At 39.4% G+C, this 22825-nt stretch overlaps 1 protein-coding gene across 1 annotated transcript in view; it reads left to right on the plus strand.

Annotated features, from left to right (window-relative positions):
- LOC103899489 (von Willebrand factor D and EGF domain-containing protein) overlaps positions 1-22825 on the plus strand; it is a 189286-nt gene that overhangs the window by 117767 nt on the left and 48694 nt on the right. The window contains exons 16-20 of the mRNA XM_019472158.1: positions 3978-4228; positions 5465-5684; positions 11469-11606; positions 13686-13838; positions 15295-15459. Of these exons, the coding sequence (XP_019327703.1) occupies positions 3978-4228; positions 5465-5684; positions 11469-11606; positions 13686-13838; positions 15295-15459 (927 nt within the window). The remainder of the gene's footprint in view (positions 1-3977; positions 4229-5464; positions 5685-11468; positions 11607-13685; positions 13839-15294; positions 15460-22825) is intronic.

The following is a 22825-nucleotide window of genomic DNA, read 5'->3' on the forward strand; positions in this document are numbered from 1 at the left end:
GGCAGGGGGGTTGGACTAGACGACCTTTAAAGGTCCCTTCCAACCCAAACTAGTCTATGAGTCTATGATTCTACCTTCACTGCCACAGAACCTAAAGGCTCATTCTGCAGCCCGTCATGGCAGGGGTCGTGGAGAAGTCTGCCTTTTGAAGCACCTCCTGAATGCTAAGGACTTAATCATAGCTTTTTCATGGCTACATCCCCAGTGTAAACAACAACCCTTAGTTACCACATGCTTTACAGATAATCCATGTTTCTAGCAGCATTATCCTCACAACACATCTCCCCACTTACATGAGCACATTTGCATCTGGTCAATGTAAGGATTATACTACTGCTTTTATGTAGATTCACGTGTTGGTTCTAGAAAGAATTTCTTGCAATTTTAGGTTCTGTAAACACAAGCAAATTACAGAGAGGTAAGTGAGTGACAGAACCAGTTTGCTTTGTTTGTTTGCAGTTTTATATTCCTTTAGGGTGACTAGGTCAGCAAGACCCTTCTGGAAGGAGAGGAAGATTGCTCTTGTCCTTGGGGAACAGCTGGGGATGCTCAGGGACAGATGCTGCTAGAGAGTGCAAGGTATGGCAACAGAAACAGCAAGAGCTGTAACACAATGGCTGGAGTCCATAGCTCCAGTGGAGACCCTGCCAAGGAGAGAAGTGAGCAGACACGCTCTTCTCAGAGGTGATAGAAATGCCTTTGAGAAGGACCAGAAAGGACCCAACCGTTTCTGGCAACGCAAGAAGTCATAAGTTGTCTGAAATCAATTTTGGAAGCAAGAACACAATAGGAAGGGAGAGAGTTGTTCATGAGTCCTTTTAATTCCTGTTCCAGGCTATCCACTCTGAATTTTCTCTGTTTAAAAACATACACCTCTAGTTTATGTTCTAAAAAATCCAGCTTTTGAAATTTAAAACTCCCTGTCAGGAAAAGGTGTAGGCAGATCCATCCCAAGTGTTAGCCAACTAAAAATCCCATTGGATGTTACTTGCATGAGTAGTTAAAATGCCTACAGGTAAGCCAGGCCTGAAGAAGAGCTTGTACACCTGAAAGCATGTGTTTTTTTCCCCAAGAAAATAATTTAGTCTAATGAGAGATATTCTGTGACTCACAAACCTTGTCTCCTTTCTGTCCTGCCATTGTATTGGCCACAGCAGTAGCATCTCTAGGGATGGGCTGATCCTGATTGTTATATAGACAGACTCATTACTAATACCGAGACAGTTCAATTTTAAAACTCAGAAAACGGCTTAAAAGGGAAAAACTGCATTTGTTTTGGAATTTATAAAGCTGGAAGTGATTTGGGAAATCTGAAATAGATCATGGTTCACTTTTCAATAAGTTCAAAATTTAAAAATATTGAAAAGAAAGGGTTTGTCAGACTTGTTTTCAAAATTGCAAAAAACTTTTTAAAAATTCTGCAATAATTGGGAGTTTATATATATATTCACTCGATGGCAAGGAGATCTCTGTGGAATTAGAAACACTTTTATTCACAGACTACTTTCAGAACATCTGATTTTATGTTAGTTTGTGCCTACAACTCCTCCTTACCCTCCATCCAGTTAACACCTTTGTGTTTATCTGTAAATGCATACCCAGCATCAATATTTCATTGATTACTTTGGGCACCACTTTTATGGGCTCCATGGTTTAAGTGTTTGGGAAATAAAAGGTAAATTAATAGATGGAAGCTTTCAACAGTTATGCCAGGACAATCTGCTGGACAAGCAGTTTGGAAAGCTCTGATAGCACAGCAGCAATGAGTGGCGAGACAGACTTAAATAATTGCGTGAGACCTGCTGTGGAAAGCAAAGCTTGATAAAAGGATATGCACCACAAAAAAACCCTAATGATGACTTCCCACAAGCATAATGCAAGGACACATGCAGTCCTTATGAGAACACATACATAGTTCATAGGTTTAGAGTGTGACTTGAAATTAATCCTCGGTATTAGAAATGTTCTTTAAGTTAAACATAACTATGGTCAAATTATATTGTGAGAAGATTCCTTTAAATAGCAATACATGTCAATTTTTACTGTTGGTTAAAGAGGAAAGATGGCTTGAGACTGAGGAGGCTTAGGACATGGAGACGAAATTCCCAGCCCTGCACAGAGCTGCTGTCACCTCAGGGTACTCATCCAATCTTATTTTTCCTTGGTTTCTAATTATAAAATGTAATACTTTTCTCTACCTTGTCCTCCTTACCTATTTTTATTGTAAGTATCTTCATGTAGCTTTTGTCTTCTACTGTAAAATAGCCTTGTACAATTAGGCTTTTATCTTCATTAAGGAAATACTGAAGGTAAACAACACCACTAGAAATAACAATGCCAAAGGTGACATGATATGCACTACTGTCACTGGGGATAGAGAATCTCAGCATCACTGATGTACCTCTGCTTGCACCGAGAAGACCTCTATTTCTGATGAAATGTCCAACTGAATTCAGTCAAACTGCTCAGGCTTAATTACGACTCGTATAAAGGCAGGAGGGTCTACTCAATGGAAGAGTTACACAATTTATTTTTCCCCCTGAGTTGCCCACTCAATTAATTTGTCATTCATCATTTTGAGATTTAGTTTACTTATATTTAAATGGATAGATAGATAAGGTTCAATAGATAGATAGATAGATATTGTTCAATATCTTTATTGATGATCTGGATGAGGGGATTGAGTGCCCCCTCAGTAAGTTTGCAGACGACACCAAGCTGGGCGGGAGTGTTGATCTGCTCGAGGGTAGGAAGGCTCTGCAGAGGGACCTGGACAGGCTGGATCGATGGGCCCAGGCCAACTGGATGAGGTTCAACAAGGCCAAGTGCCGGGTCCTGCACTTCGGCCACAACAACCCCATGCAGCGCTACAGGCTGGGGGAAGAGTGGCTGGAAAGCTGCCTGTTGGAAAAGGACCTGGGGGTGCTGGTCGACAGCCGGCTGACCATGAGCCAGCAGTGTGCCCAGGCGGCCAAGAAGGCCAATGGCATCCTGGCCTGTATCAGAAACAGTGTGGCCAGCAGGAGTAGGGAAGTGATCGTGCCCCTGTACTCGGCACTGGTGAGGCCGCACCTCGAATACTGTGTTCAGTTTTGGGCCCCTCACTACAAGAAGGACGTTGAGGTGCTGGAGCATGTCCAGAGAAGGGCAACGAGGCTGGTGAGGGGTCTGGAGAACAAGTGTTATGAGGAGCGGCTGAGGGAACTGGGGTTGTTTAGCCTGGAGAAAAGGAGGCTGAGGGGAGACCTCATCACTCTCTACAACTCCCTGAAAGGAGGTTGTAGCGAGGGGGGGGTCGGTCTCTTCTCCCAAGTAACAAGCGATAGGACGAGAGGAAACGGCCTCAAGTTGTGCCAGGGGAGGTTTAGATTGGATGTGAGGAAAAATTTCTTTACTGGAAGAGTGGTTAAACATTGGAAGAGGCTGCCCAGGGAAGTGGTGGAGTCCCCATCCCTGGAGGTATTTAAAAGACGAGTAGATGAGGCACTTAGGGACATGTTTTAGTGGGCATGGTGGTGTTGGGTTGACGGTTGGACTCGATGATCTTAGAGGTCTTTTCCAACCTCAATGATTCTATGATTCTATGATTCTAAGGTGGTAGACAGAATAAATATATATATATATGTAAGTATCAGAAATACAATTATTTAAAGTTTTACTAAGAATTGGGGGACTAGTAGGAGGTTATAGAAGTCATGTCTGATCTCCTCCCATGTATCAGATAATACATCAAAAGTAATCAAAGTTCAGTACGGGAGAAAAGTTCAGTATGGGGCATGAAAAAAATAGAAGGAAAAAGGTATACTTTTTGGTAAAGCCATTTGCTGCCTCTAACATCGAAATCGCTTCCTCCATCAGCCTCAGGGTACGTTCTGTACCTTTTTCTTTGAGACAACCCCTACCAAGACCCATGCTGTGAATCTTTACATGGGAAAAACTGGAATTTATGTAATCATGGTTTCATTTTTGCTGTTTAGACAACCTGCCTCCTGTGTTCCAGGCCCCCTCCAGCCAGCTGCTGACATTTATCGGTGAGAATTTTGTTTACCAGTTAATAGCAGTGGATCCGGAAGGGTCAGCTGTGCTATTCATCTTAGAGGCTGGGCCACAGGATGCCAGGCTCTCTCCTGCTGGCCTTCTTATCTGGAAAGTTGATTCAGAAGAAATGCAGACCTTTGAATTCACTGTGTCGGATGAATGCAATGCACAGAGCAGATACTCTATTGAGGTAAGGAAATTAACGCTGTAAAGGAAAAACAAAACAAACCTGTTTATTATGTCAGTGCTTTGGTGCAATTGTCATTATAGCAAATAATTTGTTACTGTCTTGAAAACTAAGACTTCAGCTATTTCCTCATAAGTGTATATTATCCAGCACAGCAATAATGATCAATTAATGGAATAAATATCTCCAAGAACAGAGAAACTATATATACAAGGAACAAGAGAGAGTGCTATTGATTGCTGTTTGAAAGAACACTCTCGCAGAGCCTTTTAATGGTTCATTAATCTGCTTTAAAATTCACATTCTGCATTTGGATTGCAGAAAAAAGCATATAACATAAAAGACCAAGTTTTAGCTATAAAAGGGAGATTATAACTCATTCTCAATTTTCTTTTTAGAAGGTGTCTTGCTCTTATGTCATTATTCCACACTTTAAGTTTCTTGGCAGAGCTTGTGCATTGCTTTGTCTTTACTGTATAGCCTAACATTAATCCTGTGATAGGATGAGCTAATAAAGTGGGACACAGATTCTTGACACAAGAACAGCTTTGTGAAGAAAAGATTTTTTTCCCTAAAGATTCCAATTTTTAATCATTCAAACCACTATCCTCAAAAATACCAATCTGCTGAACCCACACAGCACAGGCGAAACTGGAATCTAAATAGGGTTTTAAATGGAAACATTTCAAACTAGACCTACGTTTAACTAGGTGAGATAATACAGAGGTTTGAATCTGTTGAAAAGCTGTTCTTGTACATACGTAAAATAAAACTACGGACCTCTCTTCCCTGAGGAGAGAGACCAGCTAAGGAATTCCACAAACATGTTCCTGCCTGGGAGCCATTTGTAATGTGAAACAGTAAGGAGGGCAGGCAGGCAAAGAGAAAAGATTTTTCATTTCTTCTTTGAAGAATAAGGAACAAATTCTGCCCTCAGATACTATGTAAAAACTGCTGTTATAGCAAATAGGATTTTTTTTCTTATAAGAAGTTAGAATGTGCCCCTAAATGGTCAAAAAAAAAAAAATCCCTTTAAAGTCAAGCTTTCAGTCAAATAAATAAGTATGCTGAGTATGAGACCGTCTATCTAGACAAAGGAAATTGGTTAGAAATAAGTTTTCATAATACTAGATAACGTGTTTGCACTGCAAATCTGTCCCTTCCTAAAGGGTAACAATATACTTCTCAGCTGTGATTATTTAGAGGAATCTTACCACAACTCCCTTTTGCCTTCCTCAGGTTGGAGTGAGGCCCTGCAGCTGCCTCAGTGGTGGAACATGTGTTACCAATATTAAATTCCCTCCAGGCCTTGGTGAATACCTGTGCTTATGTCCAAATGGATTTGATGGAGAATTTTGCCAGGAAGATATTAATGAGTGCAAATCAAACCCCTGCGGCAGCGGGACATGCGTGGACAGTGTGGATAGCTACTTTTGTAAATGTCCCCCTGGGCTGGGAGGTAACACCTCACTGTTTCTGTCTCTCATTTAACTAGAGATATATTGTGCTACAGGATTTTTTGAGTGCAACATGACCACAAGCATCTGTCAAATGGACTACATAAGCCTCCTGTTCTGCTCCTATGACTTAGCTTTAGACAGATAGAAAACGTGCAAAACCAGTACCTAATTATCCATGGTCAAGGAAGGAAAAATGACCTATGGTCCTGAAATGATCACTCAAGAAGGCTGTGAACCTCCCTGATCTCAGTTTCCACCTGCTTATTTCCCACGGATTTGTCCATCCGTAAGATGAGCTAGGAGAAGACTTAGTGGAAGACAGAAAAGGCAAAGATCCAGGACCCTTTTGCACTCCACAGGATTTTACTAAATTAAGCCAATGAAAGAACTGGGAATGAATTACTTTTCTAGGTCTAGGAAGGAGAAGTAGATATAGAAAACATGCAGAAATAAATTGTCCTTTAGTCCCACTTGAAGCTTCATTAAATTTAAGCATTAGAAAACCACAAACGCATTTGGTTGGCAGGCATGCTGATGGAACAAATCTAGCCTTTTAAACTAATATGATTTTGAGAGATACAGGGAAGAGGGATGATCACTGCACCAAAAGAGGTTCTTTTAGAAAAGCAGAATGAAAAGTATGAAGAGGAGGAGTTGGAGAACGAAATGCAGTGAGGCCAAAGAGGTGGATGCAAGACATACAGTGCAAACAGGAAAACCTGAAATGTGAGGAGAAAGAGAAGCATCTAATAGATAATGTAGATGAGGAGAGACCATGTTGGTATCTATCATGCAAGTTATAGTCAGCTTCACTGCATTCAGGACATCTGTGAATGATTCACACATGTGAAAAAGCACTTGTGACAGCATGCAGACAATGACCCCCCTGTGCTCTGCCGACTGGAACTGGCAGAGCCAGCCATTAGACTCTCTGCTGCATTAAGCTTCTGGAGTTTGGCTGAGCTGAGTCGCTGTTTGGTCTCACAGAGTGCCTACTGCCTCCTCCAAGCTGGGACCTACACTCCAGCTATGAGTAACAACACTCGCTTCCAACATAACAGAGTTTCACATTGACCTAAACACACCACCTCCTGGAGTTTCACCGAAGTTGTGGTCTTTTAATTTGCAGTTCAGCTCTTCAGGAGGTACAAGGCATACATCTGAACATACAGGAGTTGAATAGGATTTCTAAGCCTGGCTCTTGCTTAGCTTTGCAGACAAAGGGCCAGTTAAAATAACAGTTATTGAAAATTAAAGACATTGTGTTGCTATCCATTCTTGTCAAATTAGTCTCCCACAAGTGAAAGGTGCTAACTGAAACTGTCTTAGAACATCTTTTGGATCAGAACCATTTCAAAAGCAGAGTAAGAAAAAAACTTCTTAAGCTGAGCTCAGATTTCAGTCTTTGAACCCGTCAAAAACCTTACTCTGTTCCCATATGAAAGCATGAATGAATTCATGAGACCCATAATATTGGCTTCTGTGCAGTGCTATAGGCTTCAAAAATCCAGTAGAAGTGACATCAAATGCACATAATTATTACTGCTTATAGTGTGTATATAAAGAAGAAACTCAATTATAAACAAAAGCAATGAACAGATTTTACTCAATGGGCTCATACAGGCAGCAAGGTACCCTTTCTGCCTTTCAGCAGTTCATGAAACCTTCTTTGCTTTGGTCATGTGGGACTGCAAGTCCAGATTTCATTAACTATAAAATTCCAGCAGAAATGAAAACTAAAAAAAAAAAATTCAGAAGTGGAAGTTCAGAAAAATGGCCTAAAAGATGTATGACTCCTAGACAGTATTGACTCTAGGTCATGCTATAAAATAGGCAAAGCCTGCTGCTCTCCAAAGTGTTTGTGCCACCAAAGACTCTACTGATGCAAGAACGTACGAGCCTAAGCATGGAGAATAAAGTTAGAAAATGAAAGTTTGATCAAAATATAAAATCCCCAAACCAAACGAACGTATGCAGAATGTCTTGAATCCCCCTGGAAATAACATTCATATGAGCACAGGGAAATTTGGGAACCTTTTTGGCTGTATTTGGTTAAACACTTGGAAATATACAATGAGAACAATTCTTCATTGCCTGTAAGGAGGTGGATTAAATGAATAAAAAGCAATATAATTCCGTGAGCTAATAACTTCAGTGGATCTGCTCCTGTTGTTTGATCATCACCAGTTTCACACTGCTGCCCTTCTCACTTTATGCGGTATTGCACATAGACGGAGTGAAATCAAGCTCTATTATTCCACATAAAATAGTCTGCCATAATTACAATGCATTGTTTATAAATTCACATGGAGCATATTCTGAAATGTGGTTCTCATTCTTACACAAACAGTAAAGAATGAAATATCCAACACTTCAAAATAACACGCTTGAAAGCAACATACAGCTGACTCTAGAGACAAGGGCACAGGCCACCTTGATGGCCAGAGAAACACTGGGTTTTCCTGAACCCTTAATTCTTGCCAGGATAAATAAATGGCCATTATTTTTGCTGTACTTCCCTCGCCAAAAATGTTAAAACACAAGCGACAACAGAAAAAAAAGATATGATTGGGTGAAACAGGAATATATCTCAAAGTTTTAATAGCAGGTGAAAAACTATAAGAAAGTGGAGCTGAAAGCCAGCTGGGAAGTAGATGATTTTACTTCAGGGCAGGTTCTGTGACAACAATAAAAGCTCATCCATGTTGCTGTGTTTATGTCTCAATTCCCCAGAAAACCATCAATAATCTAATGAGAAGGCAATGCTATACTGCTCAAGTGACAGCACCACTTCACCGTCAAACCTTTACAAATGATAGTGAACAGGGAGTAGAAACAAAAAGTTAACTCTTTTGAGAGCTTCCCAAACACCGTTACAAGAGAAGCAGCGGCTCAGGGAACACAGTGTGCTGCTAAGCGGTAGCAATTCAAGTGCATCGGTGTATCTCGGGCAACGCAAGGGTATAATGTAGGAATGGGAACAAGGTGGGGAGAGAAGCCATTGGAAAATCTGGGAGGATGACTCCAGAATTATTACTACTTTAAATTTCTGCAGAGACTTATACGCATTTATCTCATCGGGTATTCAAATCTCATTCATTTTTCTTTGACATTGTTAACAAGATAGCAAGAATTCCTGTTTCTTCTTTTGGCCACTGAAAGCAAGAACATCACCCGCCTGAGAACAGAACTCATCCTTGAAAACTGTATCTCAGTCACAAAACCCTTCTTTCTTTCCCCATGTACCATTGATTAATATAAAATTGGGGGGGCGGGGGGAAAGATGGAACTATAATTTCATTTTACTTTTCAGGAAACTGAAGAAAACCCCAAGGTTTGTTCATGGTTTGTAATAACCATAGAGTCCCTAAATGAGATTGCCTGTTCCTTTAGAGTCAACTTAATGTGAACACGGTCAAGCAGTCTTTCTCTGCATCTGCAGGTGGTCAGCTCCTCTCCAGGCACGAACGGACTTTATCTTCTCAGCCAATTTCCCATGCAGGGATGGAGAAATAGAGCTGGCACAGAAACAGATGTTTCAACCTTGCAGCCTGAAGATCTTCTTTTCCTATTATTTTTATTTGTCCTGTAGCAGTGCCGAGAGAATTGAGACTCCCTTGCGTTGCAGTGCACTGGAGGTCGTGCAAACAGAATAATTGACGCTTCTTGTTGCAGACAGTTTTCTGTCCATTTCTGCTGCTTCTTCAGCAGCCTTCAGCCAAGTTTCAGACTTTGCAAACATTTGTCCTTGGACTGACCTGGATTATCATTATGCCCAAATTGATCAGATACTGTTTAAAATCAAATCCCTCTGAGTGAAAAGAAGTGCTTGTGTAGTTCCACCTTTATGTTACAAAAATCAGTCAAGTGACTGAATTTTAAAATTTAGCTTGTTACTTATGGTGTTCCTTTGCTTTTTGTAATTCTCTCGTCTTTGAGATTTTAAAGTCAGCCCTTTGCAGCAAAAATTGAGCGGGTAGGAGGGAGAAGAGGGGACTGGGGGAGAAGTGGCTGTTGTTCTTGAAACTGGGAACTTCATTCCTACTTTCATTATCTATGGTATCATGTTTAGTCTTTGTATGATAATCAGAGAAAGAAAATAATTACTAATCTAATCAGAGGGTAACTCATTCAATATTTTCCAGAATGTGATGTCTAATAATTTCCCAACGCGTCATCAGAAAGCAGTATCAGAAAAAAGCAGCCTGATGCTACGAATGTGCTAATTAAATTATACAATAGAAATAGTAATCCAAAATGTAACAAGGGAGGAAAAAAAGTAAGTTAAGCCCTGCAATACTACGTGATGTCCAACTTACATGAAAGAAGCAAGAAGCACGCAAAACCAGAACAGCTTAGCTTGAGATGGCACCAGAAAAGGGACGTGGCTTTTGTGCTATTGTTGTTGGGGTTTTTTCCCCACAAGACAAAGCAGGCATGAGAAGGTGTTGTCACTAATGTTTTTAGGCAGCTCAATCAAGAGAGGCTTCAATTTGAGTTTCTTTTTTAGGCAACTCAATCAAGAGAGGCTTCAATTTGAGTTTTTTTACATGGAGATGCTATTTTAACTTGAAAGGAGTGGTGGAAGCTATCTGAAATGCTGAAGCAATGAGAGATTATGTTGTAGGAGATGAATAATAATGTTCTTTTTTTATCATCCTGTAATTCATTCCACTGTGACAAATTTCTTTTCTGAAGAAAAAAAATATTCCTTTATCCTTAAATCTTCTTTCATGATAAAGCTGGATATCTGTCATGGAACAAGCCTTTCTGTACCTTGTGGTATGTCTTGAAGCAGGCACCTGGACTCTCGAGAAGGTGTCCCGATCTCCTTGGGTATTCCTACAATGGACAAAGGGCGTGCCTTAACAGAAGTGATATGGGCTAGTTTACAACCTGCTATCAGGGCTACGTATTCTGGTAACCAGCAATAGCCAGGCAAGTTTTTTCAAGTGCACAGAGACAGCAGCACACATACCTGAAGCCTGAGGGAGTTTTTAACAACATTATATGTGATTACTCTGTATCATTTCGTTTTCAGATAGTAATTTTAACTTTTGGGTCACTTTCCCCTATAGGTATCTGTTAAATCATCCAGAGTTGTGAATTTGAATATCAGTTGCTTCAAGGGATTTTTAAAACCCTATTTCCAAAATCAGCAATACCCAAGACGCATTGGTTTTGGGTTCAAATCCTATAGCAGCTTATCTTCTGTACACCAGCACTGTGGCTCAGAGACATTTTCAGAATGTTTCCTCAAATTTTAATTTTAAATAGAAAAAATTGTTTTTTAAAAAAATCTGATCATTTTGTAAGGTTTACCTTCAGCCAGACTCTGTCAGGCCGGTTCACAATAAGCTATTAGTTATGTGAGGTTCACATAGAAATGAAAAGCACAATAGGTCAGTACACGGTTCTTCATATCCTAAAGCCAAAATGGTGACATTCATTGACTTCTTCAGTATATGACAAAGATCTCACATAAACAAGACAACAAAAGCAGAAGCAAAGATGTGAGATGCAGGGGAAATAATTTACCATGCATAGTTTTCTACGAGCAGTAGTCTCAAGTTCAGCACTTCTGGTGCCAGTAATGACAGTAATAAACAGTGTGATAAAAGCAGGTTTAAGTAAGACAGTGGGGAATTTGGCTCTAACATGAGTGACGTACCCTGTAATGAGTCTACAGCTGAGAAGTAAGCTTTAGTCTGCTTCAACATTTGAGATGAGGAATAAACAGGGAATCTTTCCTGATTATTAACCTCCCCTTTGTTTTGCCACAGGGCTTACTTGTCAGGAAGACAGGAATGAATGTGAAGAGAGTCTTTGTTTTCCTGGAGTGTCTTGTATAAATACCTTTGGATCATACACATGTGGCATTTGCCCCAGTGGGATGGAGGGAAATGGTAAAACTTGCAAATGTAAGTGTTTTGCATGATTTATTTTAATAGAGGGGGGAAAAAATGTGTTTGATTCTACTATTATTATCCTTAATTGAGTACTTTGCCACTCGCTTCAAGTATGGACCTTTAAGTATATAAAGCAGACTATTGTCATGTTGTATTAATATGGATAATTGCAAATCGGTCTCTGCTATTTTTCACTGCAGTTTAGTTTCATTTTGATTAGAACAAACACCATAGCATACAAAAAAAAGTATTTTCCAGATGCCAGCTAGATAATTTGCCAAGGGCATTCCCCACGTTCTCCGCTATTTCACTCCTAAATACACCATCCACTAACAAGTACTTGGGGAGTGCCCCCAGGGTTACTTTCGTTTTGGGCGGATGCTGTGTAAGCAGGGTGTAGGGCAAGAGGAAGAAGGTCCACGCGCACATCCTTCACATCCTTTCACCTCTGATTCCGAGGTGCGCTTTCATTAGAGGACGCAGTCCACAGCTGCTGAGCTCATGCTTGGTGTAAAGTCATGACACAGGTCCCAACTAGTGAAGAAAATGGCTAGGAGCAATTTTACACTGGCTCAGTATTTGCTTTTGGGGCAACAAACTCTTTAGTAGGGAGGCCACAGTGACTTTGTATTCTGCCGAGACCTTCCCAGTGCACGGGATGCAACCTGCTCACATGCTGCTTGTTTCAGTTATAGACACACAAATCTTCTCTAAAAATAACATTTGGTTGGCCAGAAGGAGAAAAATCAATACTTGAAGTGTTTCACGTTCGTTTGTTCATTTGTTGGTGTTTCCAAAGAAATCCGAGAAGCAAAAGATACAGTTATTAACCATGAAGATATTAACTTTTCCTCATATTGACTACCAAAAAGGAAAGAAAAAAAAAAAATCCGATGTAGAAAGAATCAGTTGTAACCGCAGGATCCTGGCACCAGCAGAACTGCCTTTGCCAGGTTTACCAAATATCCCTTCAATCGTATTGCCAAAAGTCTGTACAGAATGGGGGTTTTGTTGTATTATTTGGCCACATTGGTTATTTCAAAGTGATTTTGCATCTGTTTCACCAATGCATATTTTTGTAGCTTATTTGACCAATGAAGGAAGGATATATAAAATAATGCCCTTTTTCTGAAATATATGAGAAAAGTAATTTCTTCCTTTGCATTTTTTTAATTACAGGAAGGTTTCTCTATTTCTGAAATGCACATTTATTAGAAGGAATAAACCTGAGGGCTCCCTTGTCCACCCAAAATAGGACAGAAATCATTCTTTGTGGTTCTGATATACAGACTTAACATACCTACTAAGACTTCCCTTTCTGAAGAAAGTATAAAGGCTCCTGGGAGGAAGGAGGAGAAAACTGAAGTAACTTTATAGCTGCTAGAGTGGGCTATAGCTCATTGCGTTATTTAATATATACAAAGAGTCATAGTCTCAGCTTTATTAAGAGTACAGAATAGCCAAGGAACCCAGGGCAAGGTTGTTTCGCTCGCAATATACATCCACGTAGACTTTACAATCCCTAATTCATCCAAGAAATTGTCTTAAAATTATGCAGAAATCAATTTTTTTTTTTTTTTAGAGTCTCCACCTCAATTTTCCTCTTTACATCCTTTGTACAGGTATTTTGACACATCCAAAGTTTGCAGCTGAACTAACCAAAGCCAACAAACATGCACAACATATAGTTTCAGAAAGAAGCTTTCAAGGAGAGGCAGGAATCAAACAGAGCACAGGTCCCAGCGTGCAGTGTAATATCTTCATCCAAGTATCAATGCAGTCTAATGAATGGGGACCTGAGGCCTTTTTACTGCCCTTAGCTCAATAAAAGATCACTGTGCATATTAAGTACGTCTCCCAGATAAACAAAGTTCAGTGAGTTTGGGCATAGTCATTTTTTCTGTATTTGTGCTGAAGCTTTGCTGCATGTCAGCAGCTGACTCACCTGATTTGCCTTTGTTTGCTTGATGGTTGGCTTCCAGAATAAACTTATGTCAGGTTATCTGATTTGCTGTTACCGTTGCTTTTTATCATCAATCACAGCTAAGCTCTAACACCTTGTTTCCTTGTCTCTGTGCTTTCTTTTCACAGCTGTGCCTGCTGCTGACATTACAAAAGCTTTAAGCATTGAAAAAGGCAATGGCAAAGGTGATTTGAACGAGACCGAGGTTAAGCAGCCACTGCAACCCTTAGAGGCAAAGGATTCTCCTGTAATTAAGAATTTTAGCATAAGTGATAGACACGGTAGGTGTACAAGGATATGAAATCTTTTTCAGTTGCTGCAGTTACATATTCAGAAATTTTACGTTTTACCACCTTAACAGTAAATATAAACTAGCTGTTTATAATACATCATAGAAAGATAGAGTTAAAAATCAAAAATCCCCTCAAAACATCAGACTGGATTGCTGCTCAACTATTTTACACGGGAAGAGAGCCATTACAGCAATAGCAATCAGAGTGGTCAGGCTTAATTAGCAATTGCATCGCTTCTGAGGTAGAACAAAATCACTCCAAATCTTAGTGATCAATGGAAGGCAAGATGATAAGAATGACAGCTTATGCCAACTTGCCATCGCCAAGTGATGCTGACATTTTATTTCAGCATTTGACAGGCAGTCACCGAGTTAAGACTGAGTTTTGAGCATAAGCGAAGATCGACTCTTGAAGTATGAACTTGACTGTGGCAGCCGCTTTTCCCAGATGCGGAGCACTACAGCACTCTCTAACGGGGGTGTGCATCTGCACGATGCTTATGTTGGCCCTGTTGTAACGCGTGTTGCATGTTTAATTGATTTTCTAGTGAAAGCAAGGAGCAGAAAAACTGAGACTCAACATATCTGTTGTGTAGGGGCATATGTAAAAGAAAAGGTTATTTTTTTCTCACCTTCTTTTTTTATGTCTGTACCAGGCCAGCCAACACCTAACCAGAACTTGCCTCTTACGGGTATCCATCACAATGCTGTAGGCAAGGTGCAAGAATAATGCTGAAAATACTTGAGAATCATGATGGAGACCTCACTGGAGGCCATTAAAAAATATCTACAACCATCATTAAGATTTTATTCACCATCTGTTCTCTGTCTTGACACTATTAAATACTTCACAGGCAGTTCATATACACTTGCTATTCAGTGACATCATAAGTGATGAAATATTATATACTACTGGAGTGTTAAATTTTGCACATAGTTCTAAGATAAAGTAGTCTCCTGTCATACAAGGTTTGACACATTAAGGATGATTCCTAGATCAGAAACATACGTACTTGACAGTGTATTTTTAAAGGTAAGGTATATGTGCTGTAAGGTTTGATGATTACCTTTCAATTATAAGACCAAAAGGATGTCTGAATAATACAGTTTCTCATTCAGTTAATCTTTCACTTATGCTGAAAATTACAGTTTCTATATTATCCATGATAAATGCCAAACAACTTTGAGTAATAAACTTGAAAACATGTAATTAGCAGACTAATAAATCTTGCTTTAATGAGAAACAGCTGTTCTGTTATACTGTGCCTACAGGACATTCTCATGTTTGGCTTAAGGTTTGGGAACGTTCTGCATTAATTAGACTTTAAAAGAATAAAAGCAGTTACAAAGCTTTAGCTGGGCTCAGGCAATCACTGCTTAATTTCATATATGCATTTGTTTTGAGAAATTATAAATAATCATGCTTGAACTTCCTTCTTTCTTAGGCCATGCAGCACCACTGTCACATATTACTACCTGTGCCAACAGGCCATGTTTTCCTGGAGTGTTATGCTTTGATCGGAAACCCCCTTACATCGGCTATGTCTGCGGCCGATGTCCAGCAGGGCTTTTTGGAAACGGCCGAATCTGTACCAAAGTCCCCAGACCAGGTACTTTCTAACTTTAGAATTTTAAAAAGGTTTTGCATACAAAGGCTGTAAGAAAATATGAACTAGTACGGCATTACGATACCATGTACTTTATAATCAAACACTGAAGGCTTTTTTCTTTCACTCTTACCTGACGAGCAGCTAGCAGGTCTTATTTCAGGAATACCTTGCTCTCTGAGTCAAAATTCAATAGATTAACCACCTCGTTTCCCACTAGGGAGAATTTGTCACAACAGGACTTCCTAGCTGGTACGAATCACCACATCTGTGTTTCTGCCACAGCACTGGCATAGGATTTCAAAACATGTTTCGTCCTCAGTAAGATCAGAACATGACACATGCCAGTATCACTCCGCTTTCCTTCCTTCCTAATTCTTTTGCTGCAAGGCATCTGTTCTCCAAGGTGACCTGTGAAGATGATGATAAACAAAGTGTCATGTAAGAACAACTATACCAACAACGAATGGCAACAGATAATTAAAGCATTTCAATAGTATCGTCCATAGCCTGAGCAATAATCTTCCTTAGGGAGCTCTGAAGCTGAGCTGGTCCCATTAATCTCTGAGGACTGATGATTAGAAGAGGTCTTCTGCTGTGATAAAAGAAAAGTTGGGTCCTTGACCTCGGGCAGAAAGTGGCAATAACACAGCAACCACTCATCAGTCACCCGATCCTGCTCTCTCTCAATGAAATTCTCATAATTCAATGTATGGTTCTCTAGGCACAGTCTGGATGGTTGTCCCCTTTTTACTGCACAGAGTGATTTGCCAAGAGAACTCGTTTATTCCTTAATAACAGCAGTTACTAGGTCAGACTCCTTGGTTTTCTTCTAAATCTTTTTCTTAAGTATTCAAGACAGACTGGCTTGAAACCTGTCAAGTTGTTCCCCAACCTTCTACACTTGACAAACCCACCTTCACTCCCCATTCTGTATCCAAATCAATGACTGTTACCTTGGCGTTATATTTTAATGCACACTATCAAAGCGGAAGCAATTTTACTGCTTAGTGTAGGTATCATCCAATCTCTTTGAACTATAAATTGATTTTAAGCAGTTCTCTCAATCTAAAGGTCACAAAAATAAACCCAACATTTTTCTTTCTCTAGCAATGAGTATGTACAATGTAGTACTTAGTTTGCCAGAGTCACTAAGTCAGCTATTGACTCTTCTATAACTTGGTGAAGCTGTAAAAGCAGTTGAGCAAAAAAAATAGATCACTGTGCATATAAATAAACTAACATTTCTGTTATTGCCCAAAGCTGCACCTTGTCGTTAATGGGCTAATGGGATATACATTGTATACCCCAAAGGTCATTTAAATGCTCTTGAGTAGAACAGATAGTCTGCAGCTGTAGGTATTGGTACAGTAAATCAGACACACTTACATTGTGCTTATGTAAACATTAACCAAGAAATTTGTGTACGTTCGAAAAAGGGAAGCGTAGACAGTAGTTGCCATTTACTGTGATTCATACCTGTCGTACACAGCTCCAGGCAAGATTTAAGAAATATCCCAAGTATCAGGATCTGAAACGAATACATGCTTCTTTCAAAAGCAAGTCATATATCAGAGGCGGGAGGGGTGGCTTTCTTTTTCCTCTCGAATATGCAAACTGAGTCTGGGACTTCATGCTGCAAACGTGGCCATGCAACCAGCTTGAGCGCTTTGGGGAGGGAATGAAGAGGAATTATTGTTTGTTCCATCAGAACCTTATATTCACTCACGTGAATTATATCACAATATAAACGATGAGAATCTTGTGCCTCAAGGTTAAACGAGAGTAGTCATTTGTTTTAATATTTAGAAATGAAAGCAATTGCTGCAGCTGTATGAGTGTCCTAATTTATGACCAAAATGATCAGTTCAACTTTCTTTCTCATGTGCTTCGCTAGTTCAAGCAGAAGTATTGTATAGCATTGAAGATTAAAAGATATCAGACAAAAAAGAATGAACTTTCAATTAAATTTAAGTACAGTTATGGATTATGATTATTGTGAAATCATCCCTGTTAGAATAATAGCTTCTCTCCCTTGTAACTTATGCTATCAGCCTTCAAATGAAACAGAACAAATCCTCTTCAGCCTGCTACAGTACTTGTGAAGGTACTGAGATTATGTGCCACTTCTTTCCAACTCTAGTAATTTTAATCTAAAAATACTCTTGCTAATCCCTATTTTGTACTTTCATTGGCTGCTTTTGATATGAAGTTATACTCCATTGTTGTGATTTAAGGATTAAAGGATAAGTATTTTTTCATACAGAAACTGCAAAAATTCTTCAGCCTGCTACAGTACTTGTGAAGGTACTGAGATTATGTGCCACTTCTTTCCAACTCTAGTAATTTTAATCTAAAAATACTCTTGCTAATCCCTATTTTGTACTTTCATTGGCTGCTTTTGATATGAAGTTATACTCCATTGTTGTGATTTAAGGATTAAAGGATAAGTATTTTTTCATACAGAAACTGCAAAAATTACCTGACTGCCTTTGTAGACTACTGAGGAGAAAAAAAATGCTAGAAGAAAATTGTTTCCTAAGTCAGTGTTTGATAAGCTGCACCCAAAAGTCCTTCAGTTTTGATTTATAATCAACAAAGTATCATTTCCTCAGCATTGATATGTGATAGATATTAATCTTTTGATGTACTCGACTTACTGCAAACTGTGTAACTCCACAAATAAGTTTCTGAGCTATATCTACCTGCTCTGCCAATAATGCGGGGCCTCATTCTGTTCTCACTTACGTGTTTTACCTGGTTTGTATCAGTTCTTTGTACCAGTTCAAATCAACCAGACTTGGTTGCAGTTGGTTTTGAGGTACAGCAGATTAGTCTTAAGGAAAAACATCACCGGTACCAAAGCCGGTATGGCGTTTCATATATAAAGGGAAATTATGATATTTAAAAGTACATTCTCATATCAGAAACAAAAAGCTGTGTCTCTCCCTTCAAAATCCGTAAAGCAGGCATCCTACTTTTTTTTTTTTTAATTTACTAGTACAAAAGTCCCTTAATTTAGCTAGCATTGCAATAAAGAGGAAAGTCTAAGGAATTGAAATCTGTCCAGGCTTCACTGGGCACATTTCACATTTGTATAAAATACCTGTTACCTTTTTGTTAGAAGAGGCAGATCTATTAAATCAAACCGTGCAGTATCATTGGTCATATTCTTGGCACAAAGAAAATGAATGCATCCTAATGGGGGATGCTGGTGATGTTACTGCATGTTGCAATATTAGTTCTCGTCAGACGCTACTGGTATTTCTCCAGACTGGTTTCATCACTCACAGTCACAGAGATACCCATCTGTTTGCACTTTCTTTAGCAGGTTAGAGAGGTTGGTGTCATCACAAAAGATTTATTTTTTTCCCATTAGTAAATCAGCAATTTTACTGGACAAAACAGTGCCGCATCCATCACCGATAAAAGATTGTTCAGAGCCAGCTTTCTGCCTCTCCCGGTTTAGGGAGCCGAAGATCAAGGGAGAGGATTATTTTATGATCTCTGTAATCGAGTTCTGCTTTTCCATTCTGAACACCACTGCTAGCTCTCCTGCCATAGCAGTTAATTTGCAGTATTGTAGACATTTGGCACTTGATATACTTTTGTATGTGCCAGCTATTTGTTATGTTTATGTACTCTATGTTTTACACTATTCCAGTATCTGCACCTTGCTTCTGAATTCACTTTGATTTTACATCAGAGAGACCTCTGTGACCTTCTCATTTGCACCACTGTCAGATCAACATCAAGGTGTGGATTTAAAAGGAGAATAAAATGTTTTGAATTAAAAGAATGTGTGTGTTTAAACACATAGTGCTCAGTCTAACACCAGGTGAACATATTAGTCTTGAGTTTTACTTTCTTAACTTTTAACTTTGAAATCACTGCTGTCATTATTAGCACTCATCATTGATCACTGTCCATGAAAAATAAATAACTCCAGTAAGAGCTTTGGTCACCAACCCAAGGCTTCATCTCCGGAGCTAACTGCAGGAGTAGGGACCTCTACTTGCCCGGAACCAATCAAATGATTTTGCTTCAAGAGATGACTGAAGAACATAATGGGCTCCTTTCATCTCTTATCTAACAGAATTGATGAATTTGCATTAAAAAGATCAAGGCCCAGATTCCAGTCTCAGTTACACCAGTGTAAACCATAAGTGACTCCATTCAATGAATAGCATTACCCTCGTGGCGCAAGCCGAGCACCGTTCCTGGAAGACAGATCTTAAAACCTGTTAAGGTAGGCACATCACACGCAGAACTTTTAAATACGAAATCTGTATATACCAATAGGTGTAAATAAAACGCACGCAGTTTTCAGCATTCAGAGGGTGCTTTGCAATGAGTAACTAACCAGTCTTGACCTGGTTTATGCAATGAGTTACAAGGCTCATTTGAAGGTAGGAATACTTTGATGCTGCAGTCCTTAGCTGTAAAGTTGTCTGAGATCCTTGCAAAGAAGGCATAACAGAAATACAAAATAAAGAGTAAATAATGCTCTGATTTGCCTCTGTGTGGTAATAGCTTTCAGCTATTCTTGTGGGCTCCAAAACCGGGAAGCATTGCATCTCAATGCCATGGCTTCCAGCTCCTAGCTCTGACTCAGGCCATTGAAACTCTGTCCACAATTCATCTTTGGAATTTATGGTGGAAGTTGCCGATCCCTTTTGTAAATTATGTTTCAGTGTTTCTAGTCTGTGTATTTCAGGACAAAATGTACACTTTTTCAGACTGACCAGTTATGACATAATGATGTCTCCTTCAAGGGGTACGTGATGAAATGGCAACAGAAGTGGGGTTAGAAATGCCACACAAAGACATTCCATATAAATTTGGACTCATGAAAGACACAGTTTTGCAAATGGTATACCAGTAATCTTCGCACGAGGCCAGGATCAGCCTGGCATTTTGGACATAAGCTGTGACCCTTTCCTGCCCTCTGAGTATGTAATTGCCACTGAAAATCCACTCCTGTAATTGTCAAGATAGAAAGGGAATCTGAGAGTCTTTCTGATGGCTTTCTCCTCCTTAGGGATACCTAATAAAATATTAAGTATTTTCAGAAAAATATCAACAGGGGCCTGTACAGTATATGCTATGACCCAAATGTTACAACTAAAGTAGGCACGGTAGGAAGAATATGTTTAGATAATTTAACAGATAAACGGTTTCCAGCTTCACTGATCCATATACTCTGTCAAGCCAGAATTTGTTCAATGCTTCCAATCCAGATAATATATTTAGGAAATTATGTAGCTCAGCAATAGAAGACCAATGAAGCCCAAGCCATAAAACCACGAGGGAAGAGGACTCAGCTATATGCCATGAATAATATTTACATTCAATCAGAACATCAAGTAGAGATTACATTTCTCTCCTACCAAGAATGTGCCACCTTTTGCTTAAGCAATCACTGTGCCATCATGACTTTTAAGTGCTAATAACAACTCAGTCTCCAACAAGTAGGTTTTTACATTGACACAACAGAGAGCAAGATTATCTCTTCTTAAAATTTCCAAGCTCATTTAATCATCTAGCTATAGTAGCACGCAGCTTTTAAAGCGAGCCAACCCTGTTTCCACAAATTTGATAAGATTGCTGTTTTGTTAAAGGCACTTAGAAGCCCTTTAAAACTGTAAGTAACTCATACTGGACCAATACCCTGGCCCCATTAAAACAACACAAGAGTTTTGCCACTAACTGCAAACGCAAAGCAGGAGTTGAAGAAAAAGGATTAATAAGCAATGCAAAGCACAATACAGTACAGGGGGGTAAAAATAGGTGTGAAATACACAGACTCATCATTGCTCAGGACAAATTTAGGACTAGTTCCTTAACATCTTGCTGCTATTGATGAACAGGTACCTGCAGATGTAGTGGCACTCACTTCAGTGGATTTACTTGCAGATTTGGGTGATACTTACTGCCAAACCATGTGAATTTTGCCCCCAAAATTACACGCCACGTGTATAGAGCTCGTTCATTTCTGAAGGGACACAGCAACAGCCTATAGCTAACACAACACAACTGATCCTCTGGGATGCAGGAGAAAATGATCTCTCATGCTATAATTTACTAGCTTAAGAATTTCATAGAATCATAGAATAGCCCAGGTTGGAAGGGACCTTGAAAGATCATCTGGTCCAACCTTTGGTTTCTCAAAGAGAATTCATCTCATATATTATAATAAAAATACAAAAGACTTTTGTTCTGTTTTGTTTTAATTTCTATAGGACACAGAGGGGTAGAACCACACCCTGGAGAGCATCACCAGAGCCCTCTGGTCTATAAGTGGGGCACCAGCTGATAAATCTTTTCTGATAAATCTTTTATATTACTGAAAATTAGCAGTTCTCACTAAGTTTCCCCTCATGCTAACACGTTGCTTACGGTACTTATAGAATATTGACTTTAAAATCTCAGATTTGAATCAAGCTATTGGTTTATGAAATTTTAAATTCTTCTTAAGCTAATGTAATACCTCACAGAAAAGGTAATCCTTAAGCCTTCTTCTTTCCTTCTCCCCCAAATGCCTGTGGTCAGTTCGTAACTTCCCCTTTATATTTGTTTGAATGCAAAAAAAAGGAGTCCTGTTACCTTCTTCATAGCTATTTATGTCACAGTGTTGAATTCCTAGGTGACCTCGTCTTGCTTCAAAATTCTTGCTCCACTAAAAACAATAATTTCCATAATACATCCTCAGAGCCTGAGAGAGGAAAAGATTAAACACAACACTTGCTAGCTGAAGTGCCACTATCAAATGTCTCTACTTGCTCATCCTAATACTCTTTCAAAGAGAAAACTACAAAGATTATAAAGGCAAGTCTCATGATATGACTGTCCCCAACATGCCACCATAGAATTCAAAGGGCAGAAGTAAGTTTTGCCAAGAGCTGATGACACCTTAGCAGTGAGCTATAGCTAAATAACTGTACTTCAGGAACTGTGGCATTAACAGCATCTGCAGTTCAGATGGAAGATAAGCTTCGAATTCTGCACTGATTCTGCTTGCTTAGGTTGGATTTAGGGGTGCCGACCCCTCTTCTAAACTGCAACCTGAATTCAATGCACACGGTTCATAGTCTTCATGCACAGCTAAATGGACACGCCGTTTATCATTGCTAACCTGCTGGCAACAGTGAAAAACCCATTTGGTTAAACTCGATACACATTAGCAGAACTGACTAAGAACTTTTGTGACATACCATCTGAAAACTTATTATCGAAATTGCTTGTTTTTTGTTTTCTATATTAGAAAGAAACTACAGATAGTTGTCAACCTAATCAGTTGAAATTGTGGAGAATTCCACAAAGCATGATTTCACTGAGAGTATTTATGAGTGCTTATATGGTATTAAAA

This window comes from Aptenodytes forsteri, unplaced genomic scaffold (assembly GCF_000699145.1).
Source record: "Aptenodytes forsteri isolate BGI_AS27 unplaced genomic scaffold, ASM69914v1 Scaffold11, whole genome shotgun sequence".
Taxonomy (NCBI): Eukaryota; Metazoa; Chordata; class Aves; order Sphenisciformes; family Spheniscidae; genus Aptenodytes; species Aptenodytes forsteri.